Genomic DNA, 20,490 nt, shown 5'->3' with positions numbered 1-20,490 from the left:
TAGATGTGACATGTAGTAGAAAAGGAAGAGAGAATGCAAATGATAAAAAATATCATTACTCCAGCATTTCTGCAGTTTGTTCATCTCTTAAATTCATTGGTAGACATTTTGCTTGATTGCGAAACAAATGTCAAGTTGTACAATGGTGCTTTCCTTTCTTCATCTGAGTAGACTTCCATAAAGCCCCAAAATTTGCTCTGGGAATTCCCCCAGACCTAAGAAGCCGATTTTGGGGTCACACAAACGGCTACAGGGAGGAAGAAAAAATCCATTGTGCAGGTTGAAATTGTATGAACTGCCACTGGATATCACCCGGTGTAACTTCAGCATAATTTCAGTGTTTGCAATAATAGTAATGGGTAATTCTTGCAAAATAATGGCACTAAGGAAATCGGTAAAGTTCCTAAGACAACAGTGCTTCAGTTTGTGTATACAACGAATATATCTTAAGTTGGATTTCTCCACCTTTTTACTATCCGAGTTAGCATCATTATTTTTCAGTCTTATATATTGTCACAAATGCTCTAATCTGCTTCTGCTGTTGCTCTGAACCCCAGCAGAGCCCATCTTGGCTATTCTGGAAGCGTACCTGTAAAACAGCAGAATAACCTCTATTCTTGCTGGATTATTTCACTGCATGTATCAGTGGTACTTTTTCAGTCCTACAGCATCCCAAACTCACAGGAGTTGTATTTAAAAGCAGCAGGATAAAATAATAGGCTGTGGGGGCAGCTCTGCAAAGCAGCTTGTAGATTTGAGCTATTTTTGTTAAACATCTTGTGCCTTCCTTTCGGCCTCGATGAAACCAGGCAGCTGCCTCGGCAACAGCCAAAGGATGCAGTCCATTAGTAACTGGTTGAGTTGTAGTTCAGAGGCACACCCCAGAAACCTGAAGATGAAAACTGGCAAGTTGCATTCATTTCTGCTTTGTCCTTGAGTGAAAGACAAGTGGATTTCAAATAAAAATCCTTCAGAAATCCAGAATTTGGCCCCCCTCCCCCAATGAAATCTGTATTTAGATCTGATGTGCTGACAAGGGATGAAAGGTTAATCCCCACATAGTCCTTTCTGCTTCCAGCTCAACATGTGATCAAGTTTTATCTTATGCCATTCTGCCTATCAAAATGCACAGAAGAGGTATCAACATGACCGGCGGTGTGTGTGTGTGTGTGTGTGTGTGTGTGTGTGTGTGTGTGATTTCAAAGACTGTTCACCAGGCAAGCTTCTTCCCAGACCAGGTCTCTTCCCAGGTGCTCCAGTATGAGTTTATATATCCAGCAAACCCTGTATCTGCAATGTATGTCTGCGCTACTGGTGCCTTAAGACAGGGCATTAATGATTGGTTGGCTTCTAAATTGTCCAACATTTCTTTAATTGCAGAGCTACTTGACAGTGAAGGTACCTTTCTGGAGCACTTGCCAAAGTCCTTTTGGTGAGCTTAACAACTTGTGTCTGGGATTCCTCAAGTACTGCCTAATCCCTTACATGCCAGCCTGGTCACTTAGGTCTTCTAGGGAGTTACTGTTTGTGGTCCTCCTTACCAAAATACTAAGTAATTTATAAAAGGACATTTAAAAAAAATCCATTACCCAAATGTGGGTGTTTTCTTGCCACCGCTAATGCCAAAGATACCACTTGGACACTATAGTTGTAGTGTTCAGATTCACAAGGTAGCATCATTGAACAAACACCATGCCCCTTATAGGTTGTATGCATATGTCTAAAAGCACTTACTAAATTTTTGGTTTGATTTGCTGAAATAAAAATTACCATATATAGTAGCCACAATATGCCTGCTGAAAAACCGGGCTGACTGAGAGACAAAGTGCCCTGAACACTTAAGTGGATCAAGGGTCCCATCTAATGAACTGTATTATTATTATTATTAATAATAATAATATTAACAACAACAACAAATTTATATCCCACTCATCTCACAGTATTGCCCCAGCCACTCTGGGTGGCTTCCAACAAATTAAAACACAGTAAGGCATCAAACATTAAAAACTTCCTCTATACTGTGGTCTGGTTATGGGGAAGCAGGCTGCCAAGGACCTTGTTGAAAGTCATACCTAAAGCCATTTGGGTTGCTTAGATTCAGAAATCACTTGCAAGGCCTTTTCATCCCCCTTCACCCTTAGGAAGTTTAAACAAATGAAAACAGAATTTCAGAAGGCCAAGTTCTATACCAGATTGCATATTTTGTCATAGAAAATGAAATAACATGACACTCTGAAATGGCAACTCACCACTTTAAGCTCAACGTCTGTGCTGCTGGATCTTTCCTAGGTCAGTTTGGATGTCATCACTGTCATAGAAACAGGGTTGGAACTGTATAAGGTTGAAGAGGGAGGGCATTTTATAGAAGGTAGCCCCATCAGAATTGTTCCTACCTTGTTAAAACGTTGACTGGGGTGCACGCTGACCTGCCATTTGATGAGCCAACCTGTTCTTTCCTCAAGTGTTCCTTGTACTAAAAAGCAACCAGCGTTTGAGATTCTGGTAACGACCTGACAGTGAGCAGTAGGACAAGCCATTGCATTTCCAATTTCAATAGGAAACCAATAGCGCTGCACAAGTTCTAGCAGAAGAGTGCCATTCAGAGAACAGTTTCCTCCTTTCTACGCTTGTTGGAGAAGCCTGAGTACTGAATTCTGTAATGAATGTACAACCCATACAAACCATCAAGCAGAAAATTCAAGGTAACTGCTACAGACTCACACCACTACAATGGAGCTCCTCCAGGAATGTATTTATTTACATTAAAACACTATTATACAAACTGAAAAAAAAGACATTTTAGAGGGAAGGCATGCCCAAGCAAACAGCCCTCTCACCCACCGCTGTTTTGTTCCACTATATTCAAAATGGGAAATCTATGAATCAGGTCTACTTGGAAAGGAAGAAAAAGAACAAAAACCAACCACCACCCAACCCCCTACGTTTGAACATTTGATGGCCACTGTTAAAGTCATCCCCAAAATACTTAGTTTTTCATTCAAATAAAACTCTTGCCCATTGGTTTTATTTGTAATTTATTTATGTAACACAGTGTAGAAAGCTATCAATTCATAAGCAATGATTCTGTACAATCATCCTGCAGAAACGCTTGTAGGATCCCTGTTAATTTTTCAACCAGCAGGCACTTCCCCCCGCCCCCCTATAAAAGTGCTCACAATTAACAAGGATTCCTTTTATTTTTTTAAAATATGAAAAGATACATGGGAAAGGAAAGTTCATCCCCTTAATGCCTAAGGTGTGCACATAAAACAGGCACAAAGAAACAAACGTGTATTCCCATGATTTCTACATCACTAATACAGCAGAAGCAACAATCTGTACAATAAAATGCAACTGCAGAGGAAAATAATTTCAACTCATCTGGAATACTTTTCTAAAAAAAGAAAGAAGAAAAATTCATCTTGACCTTAAAATGCATAGTGATCAGAAAAAGGAAAACTCAGCGAAGAGAAGCGGCTCAACCCCACATACACAGAAAGCATCCCCCATCGATTCTTAAAGCATATTTCAATTAGGACTTAATTTTCCCCCTTCACAAATCACAAGAATAATATACAACTGGCTAAAGGAGCTATATGATAAATAATCGGGAAAGAAGCTATTCATGCACTAGTTAAGTACAGCTAAACTTTACAGTACACAAAAAACATTCATTAATAATGTAGTGTAAAGACTGAAATGTAAAGAGAGAGAATACATTACTGATTTTATAATTCAAGTTCAGGCATCTACTTGTGTTACAGCACAGCTGTCAAAAGGCGATAATGAGTAAATAATAAAACAAAGTGTTTGTTCGTTCTTGCTTGTTTCCACATTATTCTCTAACTGAACACCAATGGGCAGTGAAGCAATCATTTTGCTGTCCAACTCATGAGGCTGCTGTGGTGTTCTAGTTCTGCATCTGTTCAAAGAACTTGTAGGTTGGATTCTCGTAGCCATTTTGTTGCATCTTGGACAGGTGGCGTTCCTCTGGTGTCACTGCGGCGTCCACCTAAGGCAAGTAGAAGGAAGACCAGAGTCACGGTCCCACACGGGCAGCACACAACTCTCACGTTGACAGTGTAAATGGAAGAAATAGGGTTGTCCCCCCCACCCCACCCCCTGGCCAACTCTTTGAAGCTCCGTGGCTGTAGCTCAGTGGTAAAGCATCTGCTTTGCAAGCAGAACGTCCTGGGTTCAATCCCCAGCATCTCTAGGTAGGGCTGGGAAAGAACACTGCCTGAAACCCTGCCTGTTATCATAGAAAAGAGATGAACCAATTGTCTGACTCAGTATCAAAAATCTTCCTACATTTCGAAGCCAGCAGAGCAGGGTCTCTGCTGAGGATCAGTGTCCTGACAGTTTGCAGGAGCAACCTCTTTCACAAGTCATGTTGAAAGACTCTAGGTGTGTGTGTGTGTGTGTGTGGTGGGGAGAGGCAGTAGGTGTGTACACTGACTGTACATACTACAGTCCCCAGTCACAGAATCTCACAGATTAGCAATAGACACCAGTGCTGATGTGTATTCTGATGATACCCTTGGGAGCTACACACTCAGTGCCAGTGTGAAAAGGAAATGTGAGGGAGAACAGGATACTGGACTTCATGGGCTTCTGCCATGATCCAGCAGGAGCTCTTCTTTAGGTTAAATCAGGCATAGGCTAGCTCAGCCCTCCAGATGCTTTGGGACTACAACTCCCATCATGCCTAGCTAACAGGACCAGTGGTCAGGGATGATGGGAATTGTAGTCTCAAAAACATGTGGAGGGTGAGTTGCCTATGCCTGGGTTAAGTTTTGAGGAGTCCTTTGTGTGTGAAGCACACCAAGAGTGTATGAATTCTGCTGACAGGCTTGATGCTTCTGTCCCCTTGCATGTTCACAGATGCAGGAGAAGAGTGGGTTCAAACTCTCTGTTATAAACATATCTTTTTATTTATAAAAGGATTTATATACTGCATGTTACAGCTGAACTGAGGTACCTTATCAATTATGTTACTTTGGTTCACAGAGTTGTAGAGTTGGAAGAGACCACAAGGGTCTTCTAGTCAAACATCATGCAGTGCAGGAATCTTTTGCCCAATGTGGGATTTGAACCCACAAACCTGAGATTAAGAGTCTCGTTTATTTGAACTGAATTCCTTAAACTTGTTTTAAAAGGATGGTATTCATATTAAGTGGGATGCAGGTGGCGCTGTGGGTTAAACCACAGAGCCTAGGACTTGCCGACCAGAAGGTCGGTGGTTCGAATCCCCACAACAGGGTGAGCTCCCGTTGCTCGGTCCCTGCTCCTGCCAACCTAGCAGTTCAAAAGCATGAAGTGCAAGTAGATAAATAGGTACCGCTCCAGTGGGAAGGTAAATGGCATTTCTGTGCACTGCTCTGGTTCTCCAGACCCGGAAGCTGTATGCCGGCTCCCTCGGCCAATAAAGCGAGATGAGCGCCGCAACCCCAGAGTTGGTCACGACTGAACGTAATGATCAGGGGTCCCTTTACCTTTATTCATATTAAGTAATAAAACAGCAAAATCACAACAATATATAATAAAATTCGGCAAATGGCCCCAAAGGCACCATCAATTAATTCCTAACATTTAACTTAAGAAAAGTCTAATTTCTATAGTCACTTGCATACGTTCCCACTGGAATAGGCATTCTTGGTGTCCATAGAAAAAATGCAGCAGTTATGGTGAAGCACTGCAGAAAATATACTGCTCAGGGGTTAATTTTTATTGCTCACAAAAAATGACATTGCAATCATGTGAAATTCTATTGTCTCAGCAGTCTTCAGATCAGGTGTGGGGAACCTTTGGCCCTCCAGATGCTGCTGAACAACAACTCCCATCATCCCTGGCAGTTGGCCAGCTCCCGACTGATAAGAACGAGAGTCCAGCAACATATGGAGGGCTAAAGGTTCCCCACAGCTGCTTCAAATGTTCATTAATTCAAAAAAATAATTAAAAAAATCCTGCTCTGGGAAAATAATTTCTGCATACTTAGCACAACTGATACTCTCACTAACTGCTGAAATAGAGCAGGTATCTGTTCTTCTCCTATGTATTCTACGTATTCCTTTATCAGCTTTATTTTCAAATTTTTAAATAAAAGATCCCTGGATGGTTAAGTCCAGTCAAAGGTGACTATGGGGTTGTGGCACTCATTTCGCTTCAGGCTGAGGGAGCCGGCATTTGTCCACAGACAGCTTTCCGGGTCATGTGGCCAGCATGACTCAACCACTTCTGGCACAACCAGAAATTGTATTCCACCTAAGACAAAAGGCTCCATGTCCCCACTGTCCCCTGACGCCTGCCCATTTCCACACTAGGAAAATGAGAACAATTCTTACATTTTAAAGAAGGTCCAAAACCTGTCATTGATAGCTTTTTCAAGAAGCAGAGGAATGCTCAGCCTAGCTATATTAGCCATTCCAATCCATCAAGTTTTGGGTGTCCTTAGAGAATGTCACGGCTTCCCAGCACTACGCTCAAATCCCCTACATAAGAATGTGCTCAGCAGCAGCTTGAACAAATCTATATTGACAATCTTCAGCTCTTGTTCTGCCTTACCTATCAGTTCATAATGAAATAATCCATAACACTCTACAGACTTGGTATGGATCGGTCACATTCTGCTTTCAACCCATTAGCTGTAGCTGGGGTTTGAGACTGTCTACAGGCCAATTGCTTGAATTGTTCCCATTTAAACATCCCTTAATGTGTTTTTCCCTGCAGATGCAAAAGTTAGCACGTCACTCAACTGAGTTCTCCAGCATATCCTTGGGACCTGGGAACAGGGACCATGTAAACCACACCCCAAAACTAGTTATGGCTTCATGTTTGTATCTAATGCTGTGAGAGCAAAGTTCCAGTCATGTTACAGGACTGTCCCTTCCTATCCTACCCACTGCAGTGCCCCCCAATTGCTTCAGAGAGTCCCCCCCCCCAGTTCTTTGGAGCAGATTTTCATGGTACATGGATGACCACAGGGAAAAGGAGAGAAAGGGGGAGTCTGTTCTGGCACTGCAGCAGCACTTGATATAATTTTAGAATTACAATTTGAAATCAGACTCACAGTATTATTTCCCCTGCGCCCCACCCCCTCCATAAGCCAAACTGGTTTTGCAACTGGGAAACAGAGCAATCCAGTTGACTTCATAGAAGGGAATAAGCTCTGTTTGGCTGCTATTGTCCATTCGCAGAATTATTATTAGTAACTTTCACTTACCTCCACTACACCATGATGGATAGAGGTATATTGTTTCTTCTTAAGCATCACCAAAGTGATGACAATTACTGTAGCAATGACAACACCTCCCACCATTAGTCCAATGATGGCGCCTTTGTTCGAACCTACATCTTCAGCAAAGAATACCTAAAATAAAATTTTAAAATGGCAAGTTAGTTACTGAGTTAGGCAACTTGTTACTTGTGCATTTTGCACCTTGCCAAACAGAAGAAAAATTCTCTCAACAATCCAATGGTTTCTGAGCAGTGCTCAATAAAATACCTAAACTTTGTTTCCATTTAAGAGGTAAATTAGTATTACGGTTTCTCTTCATGTAACATGGGAGAATAGAATCTGAAACTGCTAGCATCCCATCTGCAGCACATAGAAATGCACATGTGAAGTTGGGATAACCTGCAGCCACAGAGCTGGTATTAGGATGTGGATGGGGAAGTGGGAAAATAAATTTGTTCAGCTTGCATTTTAATATGAACCTACCTAGTTTGCACCTCATGGAACAATACGTAAACCAAACCAAACCCATCTATCCTGCACATTTCTCCCCATTTTGCAATGCAGTTCTCCAGCCACGCAATACATACAAAGAAGCATATATCAGAGCAAACGTAAAGAAAAACAAGTGTGTCTGTGAAAACAACATACAAGACACATTACGTTAGGAGAAACTGCTTGCAAAAATGTGTCTATTAGGAGAAGGGCACACAAACATGCATACCAGTTCTCACCCAGGCTTTGCAAATTGATGTGGAAGCAGGGAGAACTGAACTTAAGATATGGGAACTGAAATGGTTGGCTCCGTCCATCCCTAGCTGCATTGTAGGAGGAACCCAGGTCCGAAGAAGGGAGCTCCCCAGGCCTTCTTCCCACACAGGCTCACAATGAAGAACTCAATCTGGTCACTTTCAAAAGTCACCAAAAGAGACTGAACAAGAATCCAAAAACTTTCTCCTATGTCAGCCTCTTTTCTGGCACTACAGACATCAACAAGGGCTATTCTCAACTGCCAGAGTCTTCATTACAGATCATCGGGATCCAGTCCAAAGGTGATGGACCATTAAGGAAGTTGGTGAGGAAATTTCTACTTCCCAATCTGACAAAACCCTCAACTGTGTGACCATCAATTAGGATGAGAGCCACTCTTGTGGAGCCACAGGCACCTATGACAGTAGAGAAAATCGGTTCCAAAGATAAGCTTATAATGTGCTGAGAGTATGCTGAGCTCAGGTACTGAACTGCAAGGTTAACCAGATTGCCAAAGAACAACAACACAGACCTATCAATAATCATAAGAGGTTTAGACCCAGAACAAACTTGGTTGGTCTCTAAGGTGCTACTGGACAAATTTTTATTTTTATTTTATTTATTTCATAAGAGATTTAGGTTTCAGTGCTATTCTTCTACTTACTCCCTACCCTGAACTATGATTAAAACAAAAACAAAACTGGTGTAGAATAGAAACAAAAACACACAGATTTATTTATTTATATTGAGGGTTGTTACTGAATAATATTGTGTCTTCAAGAAGAGTGTTTGTTTTTAAAACTGCACAATGCAATTCTGTTTGAATTGCACACCCCCCCAGCACAGTAGGAGGAGGAAATAGGTTTAAATTTTCTTTTTAGTGTTGTTCCCCATTGCATACTAGCTCCCATATAATTAAAAGAGAATAAAATAGAAGTAAATGAACTGAAATACACTTTCCCTCCTCTCCCCACGCCTTTTCAAAACAAGTCCTCCCTTAAATGACTCATAAACATGCTAACTCTTGTGAGCCTTGCAGGCTAGCATTTTACACAGGAGAGCTAATGCATTTTGGATATTTTTTTTCTAGCACTGGGAATTTTTGATCCCCAGAATCTAAGAGCTGATTATTATTGTTGTTGTTGTTGTTGTTGTTGTTGTTGTTGTTGCACGGAACAATTATCTATCCCTAATGCAAATTGGATTCCCACGCTAATTTTAATTTTCAGCACCATTTAGCTTCAAGAATACGTTCCAAAAAGAAAACCTTTCAAGTTTCAGTATCTGAAGTCAAATACTCCAGTACACTTTATTCCTTAAGAAAACAAGAAGGCCATTTCAGACCCAGAGAATGACCAGGATATATTCTGGGTTGATTCACATTTGGCTTTAGTTCAAGTTCCAGCTATACAAGAAATGTTTCAAATTGCTTAGGTCAAATCAGTTCATTTTGTGCCAATAAAAAAGTTAAACCAATATTCATAGGCTTAATTTTTGTTTTTAAAAATGTAATGATCAAAGTGATTCCTTGGTTGTTATAATATATTGGGAAGCCAGAAGGAAGAAAGGACAGCTCTGGATATGGGGAACAGCTCTGGGCAGGTGGAACAAGGAAATCTTTGTGAACTGCCATTTATGGAAGTAATGCAGCAGCATTTGCTTTTTCTTCCAGCTCCCTAACAAAGGATTTTAGGGAATTCCCCCCCTTTCCTCCTGCTTTCTTTTGTGTTTCTGGCATTCCTTTCCCCTCTTTCCACTTCTTGCTCAGTTCTTGAGATGTAACAGGGCTCAAAGCTTCTTCTAAATTATACCTTTAGATTGACAAGCCCTGTCTTGAAAGGAAAAATTAGGGATGATGACAACAGATCCGTCCCTTTATATGTGGCCTTGCCCCGGTCACATATAAAGGAGTGGTGTCCCCTGAGTTGAAGCTATTTATAAGCAGATGCCCAATGCGTTAAAAGAATATGCACAGTATTTCACTATTGGTGAATGAAAGATCTTGTGGGTTCCAAGGACAAGGATTTCAATAGTCACAGAAATTGGAAACATCCCCAAGCTATTTTCATGAACAAAGTTAGAGTAACATAAAATAAAATTAGTCTTAAGGAGAATAGAGCAGGATCCAGTTTAAGGAAAGAAGGCGCACTCACCAGTTTCTGATGATGTACTTCGTATCCTGAATCATGTCTGTACTCAGCATCCATCTTTAGCTCTGCAGTCTCTTCTGTTTTGACATTGGTCAATCCAGAGCCTATATCAGGCCAAAAAGAGAGAGAGAGAAACAAGCACCAGTTTTTGATTAGCTCTATGTGTACCCTCCGCCACTGCTGCCAACAATCATGAGTGCAAGACACACATATGAAGAAGTCTCTAATGAAAGTGTGCATGGTGAGATAATGGAAGAAGATGCTACTTTAAAAAAGGGGGTGGGTGGGGAGCAAGAACAAAACCAAGCAATTGCTATTTTTCTACTACTTACTGAGAGACAAGCAACGCACTTTCATCGATAGCCAAGGGGGAAAGAGATTCTTTAAAGAACAAAGCATGGTGATGGTTTCACAGCCTTGTTCCTGTGCTACTTCCACACAGGGCAGAAGCATAGAGATGTGGGGCAGGGCTGCACTTCCAATTCCACCCCACCATCAGGCCTTCTTTCAATAACTGCATGTTGTGCAGTTGTCTGCAAAGGAGTTCTTGCTTACATGCAGGGGCTCTGTACAATTAGGGGTCCAAGGTGCCTAAAGACCCTACTCACGAGCTGCAGCAACTGAGTTGTTGAAAGAAGATGATCTGATGCCAAGGGTGGGGCCAGGGCACAGCCCCACTACACAGGCTTATGCCTTATGTGCAAGTCAATCATGAATAGGGGTAGGGTGGCTTGCAAAAAAAAGGGGAATATTTATGATGGGCTGGCTGAGTGAGGAAAATGCAGGAGAACTGAGTGGGATGTGGGGGTCTCTGCCAAGACTGGGGCAGCTGGATAGTGAAGATCTTTGCTGTTTTAGTCATGTCCACGATGAGAACCGCAAGCTCTCTCCACAGCTGTCAGAGCCTCTCTCTGACACTGCCATGGTGCCTATTCCACTGCCTCCCGCACTCTGCCTTCCCCAAAGGGGATGTTCCTCCAGTCCCAGCTGCCTCTCAGGAGGCAGAGCCACTTCCACCATCACCCAGATCTAGGAAGCGCCAAAGGAGAAGGAAACAGAGGGTCCCACCTACTAGGCCTAGTGTGATGGCAGAAATGCTTGCTGCACCAAGTTGTGGTTGCCCCATTTCTAAATACAGGACAGCAACGGGGTGTGTGTCAGTGTCAGATCCACAACCACAGCTTGTTTGAGAACCTGCCTTTGTTGTAGCTGTATTTGTGGCATACACACTAAAGTCTAGATACGCAAGCAGTTCATATTTTTTTAAAAAATTGGTCGCATTATCTCAGGTATACTTGCACAAGTCAGCCAAAGGCTGTTTGCTTAATAGAAAGACAACACATATTGCCCTTCACTTCTAAAATGTAGACACCCACTCAAAACTATCTAAGTAAATGGCCAAACAGCAACCATACTGGGATGGTTCATCTAGCCTAGAATTTCTGCATCTGAAAATTGCCAGCTGTAGTTATTAATAGCACAGGCTACTAATACCAATTTAATTCCTGGCAGATTGCTGCCAGTCTCTGGGCATTCACAGTTTAAGGGACACCCTACTAGTCAATTGAACCAAACATCCTTTTGAATTGTTGTAAAAATTCTCTTTCGAGTTATAGCAAATAATACAAGATCACTGAAAAATATTTCTGCCCCACAAATTATCGAAGAAGTCATTGTGCTATAAAATTGGCATATTTGATAACAGTACTGGAAATTGGCTGAAGTGCGTATATGTTCATCTTCCTGAACATTTTAGCTATATGTAATACAATCGTGCATCTAGGACTGTAATTTTTTCTAAGAAAAGCTTGCATGATTTAAGAGTACAACTCTTTCTGGAAAAGTGTACATCCTTGAGACTGTAAATAGCAGAGCTTCCAAACAAAATCTGGAAGCTAAAAATTTCAGTAAGATTCCTATGAAATCTCTGAAATTTTAGTTCCACTCTCTCAAATGCAATCTCCTAGATCTCTTTCCATAAGGCATACCATGGGCTTGTCACACGGGCAGCTTGTTATGTGTGTATCTCACAAAAAGCAATTAATCATTCCAGACACTGGAATGCCGTATGTTGTTTGCGCATAAAGTGCTTCAGACTTAAGTTATAAAATGGTAGCCAAATATGCAGGCATCTTGCTACTGGCGTGCTACTGTGAATTATGGAAACCAGCCAAGTTCCATAAATGAAGGCTTGGACAAAGCCCAAGAGGGGAGAAAAACACACACACAGCCCATTTCTCTCTTTGGTATGAATCAGTACAACTGCTAAACATATGTCACGCAAACTCTTCATGGAAACTAGCTATGCCCTAACATGCTTTCATAACCTAGCACTTTTATTTTGAAATGTGAAAAGGATGGCAAACCTACAAAATATCGCACTTTCCGTTTTATTCTTGCCTGAGGAACCCACAGGTTTTAACACCAGGAAGAATTGATTTGCTGAATTATTTAACTCTAACTGTGTAGCTGCACAGTGAGATCCAGATGCCACAGATTAACTCTGAAGCACACAGATCTAACCTTGGGACCACTGCCCTCTTTGGACATTGCATCAGAGTGATTACACTATATTAGAGGGGTTCTTGCTTCTACAAGTGTACTTCCTGTGTAACTAGCACACCAAATGATAATACATTAATTGCATGGCATTTTTTTTGTTATCAGCAGTCTCTGGACAACAGGTTAGGGAAATTGAACTCTTTTCCCACCTTGCAATGATTCTCTTTTTTATAATTATATTTTATTAATTTTCCATCAAAAAGCATACAATCACACCACATTACAACTTCTATTAATTTTTCCATTTTTTGACTTCCTTCAGCCTCTCTGCCAATCATCCAAATTATAACTTCTTTAATTGCACATTTCCAAATTTTACTATTGCCTTTATGCCTACCCCCCATTTCTATTTTCCCTTTTTACAATATTTCTTATGTGGTTACAGAGCTTCTTTAAATGCCACTAACGTTATTTCACCCACCTTGCAATGATTCTCACACATCTCCCTCTCAAACTATTTACATTTCAAGGGAAGCCCCTATGGCTCCAATGGAGGTTTCCCTTAAAACAGAAGCTGTAAAATGTCCTTATGTTGACACATCAACCAAATCTTTCTTTTCCTTCCTATTAATAAAATACGATATGAGCCAGATAGATTAAAGGGGTTGCCACCACTAGCAATCAATTGCAAGAGAGCAGCAATTTCAGAATTTTTACTATAAAAGCATTAATTAGCCGGGTTTTTGTGAGGAAGGCCTGTGAACTAAATGTGACTGTGGCTGCTGGACTTAATCTGAAACCACATTTTGAAGCAAGAATTGGAACGGTTTTGGATTATTCTCTTTGCAAGTGGCACTGAGTTAACTGCAATGTGCTCCTTCCCATTATGCTAAATCTGCAGGAACCTCTGGTAGAATGACTAGTGTGGCCAGATGCAGAAGACAAACAGGGCTCCTGTACCTTTAATAAGTCATATGGAGGGGGATTTCAGCAGGTGTAGCTGGTCATGTAAGCTATACCAGCTGAAATTCCTTTGTTAAGGTGCAGAAGACCTGTCCTCTTCATAGTATTGGGCCACCTTAAGGATTACTACAGAGTCATGAACTGTAATGAACTGTAATGTGCTTGCAAGCATACATTTTCTTAGCACTGGTTTGCAGGAAAAAAATAATAATCCAGCAGTAATAAGTTAAAATTCATAATGTACGGGAGACCTTTGGAAGGAAAACACAGTATCAAAACAGCCCACTATCATCTACAAGGCAAGGCATTTCTTCCTGCTAGACAGATGACATGTCCCTGTATGGATGCTATGTCATAACGTTCTATTTCTTCGCACACAAAACTTTGGGGAAAGAGAGAGACAAGAATAGATTCCTTTGACATATGTGATGATGACTAAAGGCAAGAAGTGGGTGCATAATCACTAAGCTGCATTTTAGATAGGCAATAGTAACATCACTTATTTTTCCACGTGTGTGGTGTCATCAATTGAATAGGCAAATAGCTCAGGCATTCTGTGATTTATCAGGTTCTATTTAGAAAGGCTAATAAGCTACTTCTGTTCTAGAGTGATGTAATTTTGGTGATAAGCAAGACTTGGTCTTTGTGATAAAAGCAAGGCCTGGCAAGTCATGTAACCAGACAACTGAGTAGACAGAGATTCCATGTCTCCTAAGGATGCCATTACATTTAATGAAGCCTTTCTGAGCACTCCGGTGCAGTACAGGTGACAGTGAGCTACAAACCAGAAATATGATGTGTCATTGCACAAGTAATGAGAGAAAACACTGAGCAGAGAGCTGCAAATTGATTGCCCTTTTGGCAGATGGAGGCTAATCTTTGGAGTGTGCTTATTTAGACTTTAGCGTTGTACATTAATTTGTTGTTGCTTCCAAAGTCTGGGAAAACAACTGGTGACATTTCTTTTGCTTATGGTCCCAACAACAACAAGAAAATGTGATTCCGTACAGATGTCTGGGGAAAGGCATGGTACATATAATTGAACTTGCCATTTCATAGTGTCTTGTGAGTGAATGTGTTGTTCTAGCATTAATTCAATACAAAAGAAACTCCTCTGCGCCCTATGTTACATGGTACAGAATATCTACCACCCACTAATTCCCTAGGCACACTCACTAGTGCAGATTACAGTCTCCATTACTCACAAGAATAAAGGGCGAGGTGTCATTTGCATGTTAGGTAAAGGTAAAGGGACCCCTAACCATTAGGTCCAGTTGTGGCTGACTCTGGGGTTGCGGCGCTCAGCTCGCTTTATTGGCCGAGGGAGCCAGCATGCAGCTTCCTGGTCATGTGGCCAGCATGACTAAGCCACTTCTGGCGAACCAGAGCAGCACACAGAAACGCCGTTTACCTTCCTGCCGGAGTGGTACCTATTTATCTACTTGCACTTTGACGTGCTTTCGAACTGCTAGGATGGCAGGAGCAGGGACCGAGCAACGGGAGCTCGCTCTGTTGTGGGGATTCGAACCGCCGACCTTTTGATCGGCAAGTCCTAGGCTCTGTGGTTTAACCCACAGCGCCACCTGCGTCCCTTCATTTGCATGTTACGACAAGCCAAATTTAGCAAGAACAAGCAATCTTGTGGGAACCCAAATTGAAAACAAGTCCTGCATGTGCCACACTACCCAGATCTCAACCACGATCTAGTTTAGCATTATGGCCAAACGTGGATTCAGGGTTATTCTCCCCCAAACAAACCATGAAGAAACCTTGGTTATTTGCTTGCTTGATCTTGCTAAGCTATGGCTTGGGCTTAGTGTAATGTGCAAACTGGGCTTGCTGATGAGAATAACTATTATATGCACTCTGAATATGCACACTAGATTGGGGCATTACAGATACTTGTATTTCTACCAGCCAGCAAGGTTACTGTAATGTCTATATCTAGAAACCTGTCTAGACATTGTTAAAGCACTTCTGAAGGAGAATGCATTCATTATCTTTGTTAGAAGTCATTGGGCTCGCCCTCCCCCCCACCATTCTGAACTAAATATACTGCAATGAAGCCCCCAAAATTAAAAGTTACCATTGCCTGGCTCTTTACCAGGCAAACAAAGTATTTATTTTTCATGCAGAAAGATATATCACACAACACACACACACACACTTTAAATGCCCCCATGGCACTGCCTGATGTTAAAGTTACAAGGAAAATATATATAAATGGGAAAAGGAGTTCACAAATCATCTAACTGCTTCTCTTTTAATTCCAGCATATTCTTGGAACAAATCATTATTTTATGGGTCAGGCAGACATGTTTCAGCAAAATGACCTCATTCAAGAGTTGGCAGGAAGTTACTGAGTTCTAAATCATGTCTATGAGAAGACGCAGGAGCTCAGCAGAGGAGTATTACAAAGAAAAGGTGATTCATTCAGCTGAAGCCAAAGATGAACATGCAGGGCAAACACAGGTTAGGTAAAAGCCATGCAAATTATATACCTGGTCGTGTGGTGAGTCCTCTGTCTGCAGCTGGGCGGGCATCAACTGGCTCAACTGGGCACGTGCAGCCAAGAAATAAACAAATAGGAAAGAAAAAGAGCAAATAAAAAAATAAAAATAAACAAAAGCTTCCAAAATAAGTTGCCTTTGGTTTTGCCTGGGACAGTGCAGGAAAGTTATATGCCATAAACAAAGTAACACAAGCCAACAGTTGGAAAAGATCTGCTTTAAATTAATCCTGGAAATGAAAGTAAAGGGACAGGAACTATCACGTCCATCCATTTCTGGTTACTTTACATATCACAAACCCCAAACAGAGTCTAATGTTCTCCATCTATTGGAGAAGAAGAAAGTCTTCTTCAGTCCTTGAAAACTCCACCTACCTTTTTCTTAGAACTCTGTAACATAAATATCACACAAAAACGGCTGCTTCTCATCTCTTAACCCCGTCCTTCCCCTTCCCCTTTAGAAGAATGGTTACATTTTAAACACCACTGAACACTATAACTTTAAAGGCAAGTTATGTGGCAGTCTGGCTTCTCTCAAAATAACTGGGGGAAACTTAGGGGATAAACATTTATCTCTTATATAGTCACAGCGTTTTGTGTCTTAAAAAAGGAGATGAAAAGGACAGGGAACTTCTGAATTGTAGAAATGCTTTATTCTTTAATATTAAGTGCATGTTCCCTGAAACAAGCTTTGAGGAATTGCGTGACAAATGGAAGAGACCAATTCTGCAGAAGCACATCACTCTCTAATATGGTACAAAACTTCACCTGAAAGTCTCCAGAAAGTGGAATATAAATACTGACAGATGACAGAATGCAGGGCTCTAGCTGCTGATGCAGAAAGCCACGAGTCTGAGCATATCTGAACATCAACCATAACTTTGCCAGCAATACCTTCTGTACACCATCTATGAGCCAAGATATTGTAATAGGGATTCTCATTGTTGGCTGCATCTTACTACTGAATCTCTCTTTCCTGGATTTTTTTCCTGACTGTGTTTTGAATGAGAATAAGACTCTTTATTTAACTAGGCACTGAGTAAAGTTTTTGAAATAGGGAAATTAAATTAATTTCACTAAGTTTCTTAAACTTTATTTCGAAAAGCAGGTTGTTATCCAGTTTAGGTATAGCATATTCATTCAAATAAATACACAAAATTGGGGTGCGGAACGACACACAACAACACATGGAAGCATCATATTTCAAAACAAATATCACCACCACTTTGAATGCCATGTTGGAAGGAAAGCCACTTATCCAATGAACATATCTAAGTACAAAAGGTATTGCCAACACAGATCTTTGTATGCTAGGTATTGTAACTAGATTTTCTAAAATAATGATCCTCCTGAAAAGCCACAACCCTCTGACATGAGTAAGACAATCTGCATGGATTTCCTCACACCCCCTCACAACATACTTAGCCGTGATTTATGTTTGTGGAAGCAGGTGGACTTACCAGCTAACCTGTCACACACTCATTCAATCCAAGCAGAACATCCCACAGCTGCATAATGAGAAAAACTCAAAAACATGATACTACTTGTCCCTTTTCCATGCTAGAGGAGGAGAGACAGTCTCTCAAACCGACATATGCAGGAGCCAGAAATGCTAAGCTTCCATTAGTAGAATGCAGTGAAGGCTATTTCATAAACAGAACAGAGTCAAACCCCAGGTTGACTCATAGTGTACACTAAGGATAGATCTGCAGCCAACCAGCCCTTGGTGACTGCATCTATGTTTTATTATAGACAGACTAATTTCAATTTTATTGCACCTTTCCTCCAAGAAGCTCAAGGTGGGATACATAACTCATCTTCCACATTTTATCCTCATGGAAACCCTGTGAGGCAGGTGAGTCTGAGAGGCAGTGACTTGCCCAAGGTTAGCCAGTAAGTTTCATGGCGAAGTGGGTATCCCACGTTCTAGTCTGACACACTGCACTGGCACTCAGGGATACTCCATAAAATACTATTCCTGCAAGCATATGTTGGTCGCATTCAAACTTCACATTTTTAGTTTGGTGTTCACTTAAAGCATCTTAATGTGTACCTCTGAAAACGAAACGAAACAGTGAAGTTGCTTCAAGTTCTGCATTTATGACATTTATTCAGGCAGCAAAACCACATTTGTGTATTGTATTAAGAGGACCAAAACGAAGCTTTTCTCTTGAATCTGCAAAGGTAACCTCTGTAGCACTGCTGAATGCACACCAATGAAGTGGAAAGGTAAAACAGGGGCAGCTGTCAGGAAAGCAGAGGAAGAAAAGGGCCCTCTAGACTAAGTTAGAAAGTTTCTGGATACAATCCGCATCTCTTAAATATTCTTTAAGTGGGGGGTGGCGAGCTATTTTTCCTATTGAGCTTTACCAGGCAAATGCAATGTGAAGCCACAGGTTTCTAATATCAAGTTTATGTACCCAGGTTTGCCAGTATGTGCCCTAAAGTCTGTTAGATAAAAAATGAATATAACTCACAAATTCAGCACAATCCACAATAAAATAAATGGGAGTTTCTCACTGCACAGCTGATCTGTCACACAATGCCTATTTTCACTGGTTGTTCTGAAGGAGAATCTCCCAACTGACTGTGCTACTTTTTTTTTTTATTGTGTAGTGTTGAGCTGTATCCAGCAAAATCCTCCTGTTTGCATAAGGACTTCTACTAGCGCAATTGAGCAGATTTTTTTTTTGGGGGGGGGTTGCAGGGAGAAGGGAGGGAGGGAAAGTTCACAATAGCATAAACCATTTCACTTCCTTTCTACACTGTATTCCGATTTTCAAGAAGTGCCAAATTTCTGTAACTGATGTCATTTTTGCATGCTTTATAATACATAAAGGAACTGCATATGAAGTTTTTAAATGTCACAGCAAAGCAATCATCAACCTTCTATGCCATTATTAATCCAGAAGTTACCTGTGAGTCTCACTAGCAACAAATAAATCAAATACAGTATAATGCTATATATTCTTATATATTTTGCTTTGGGGAATAACAAAAAAAGACATAATAAGTTAACACATTTTCCCCACATTAATCTTGCACATCTTTCTGATGTACACATTTTACTTTGATGAATTCCTTTTGACACTTAAAAATAAGAAGACTGCCTTTTTAAAAAAAGGATTCTGATATGGCTAGAACCAAATAAAAGCTGACTTTCCAGAAAATTGATTATTATTAAGTTTTATCCACTTTACCTATTACTTTACACAGAGGAAACTGTACATATGGCAAGTTCAACAAAGACCACAATGCTTTCCTAGCTATTTGGGAGGGGGGATTCTTTGGAGGAATATAATTATATTGATCACTTATCAAAGAATCTTTAAGAGCAGTAGTTTTGAAATAAGACTACTGATAATGACCTCGTTAGATGTAACGCATTCCCAACATTCTACTTCCACAGAGTCTCCAAGGTGGTACCTCTCACTCATTAACAGCTCAAAGCACCCCTTTTAATTAGACATTATTATTTTGACTTGCTTCCAATTCCTACAAGTTCGCCACATTAATTTTTTAGTGGGGGCAGACATCTCACTTAAATCTTGACAGCTTCTCTGTTTCAAGGCAGTACGTGAACTTCTGAATCTCAGTGCATTTGCAGTCTATCAAAAAGTAAAAGAAAGGCAAGTGCTTCTGGCAGACCTTTCACCACTCAGAAGGAACCATTCTTTGCTTTCGTCAGAGAGGCCAAGACCTTCTCATAATACATCCAGCTACAATCCCACACCATCTCCATCCAAGAAACTCTTAAGTCATCTTACATTACCTTCGTTTTCAGTGTTGGCTGGGACTGAATCGACTGCAAAGGGGTGCCATGGCTGAAAGTCATCTAGGCTGATTTCCCCATCGACTGGAAGGAGTTCAACTGTTGTTTTAGTCTCTGTCAAGGAAGGCATGAGGGCATCATTTCCATAGCTGATTCTGGGCTCACTGATCATATTTGCCAAGATATCATCTGAGTAGTTTTGCACTTTTTGAAGCAGTTCATCTGGAGGAAAAAGAAACGAGAAACCAGCAATTAATACACTTCAGGCGACTCTAAGCACTCACTTGGCCCTAACTGGTAAATTATTACAATTGGGAGAATGCAGAAATGGTTTTAAACTTAGTTTGCAAAACAGAAACAGAGAGGCTGATGACCACAGCATCGTTGGAGGTAGGGAGGGAAAGAGAGAACGACAAAGAACATATTTGTGGTACCTTGCAGTAAAGCTGCAGAGCAGAAGAGAGAAAGGAAACAGGGCTATTCCATTGGCTCCGAGACTCCAGTCAACACAGACAGCCTTTTGATGAAGCAGGGTGAAGCATACTGCATAGGTGGCAGATCTAGACTCCTCCACTTCCACCCTTACTTGCAGGTCTCCATTTTGAAAAAC

At 41.0% G+C, this 20,490-nt stretch overlaps 1 protein-coding gene across 4 annotated transcripts in view; it reads right to left on the bottom strand.

The window, feature by feature from the left end:
- Positions 1-2,737: 2,737 nt before the first annotated feature.
- The window catches only part of APP (amyloid beta precursor protein), a 145,782-nt gene continuing 128,029 nt past the window's right edge, over positions 2,738-20,490 (bottom strand). For 2 of the 4 annotated variants that reach the window (XM_081907999.1, XM_081908001.1), the window contains 5 exons: positions 19,881-20,102; positions 16,101-16,154; positions 10,138-10,238; positions 7,223-7,369; positions 2,738-4,012 (listed from right to left, as the gene is read on the bottom strand). In XM_081907999.1, coding sequence (XP_081764125.1) covers positions 3,911-4,012; positions 7,223-7,369; positions 10,138-10,238; positions 16,101-16,154; positions 19,881-20,102 — 626 coding nt within the window. In that variant the 3' untranslated portion in view covers positions 2,738-3,910. The remainder of the gene's footprint in view (positions 4,013-7,222; positions 7,370-10,137; positions 10,239-16,100; positions 16,155-19,880; positions 20,103-20,490) is intronic. The other 2 variants (XM_081908000.1, XM_081908002.1) reach the window with 1 other exon arrangement.

Source organism: Podarcis melisellensis (genome assembly GCF_964234715.1).
Source record: "Podarcis melisellensis genome assembly, chromosome: 4".
Lineage (NCBI taxonomy): Eukaryota > Metazoa > Chordata > Lepidosauria > Squamata > Lacertidae > Podarcis > Podarcis melisellensis.
This window is presented reverse-complemented; position numbering and strand designations above follow the sequence as displayed.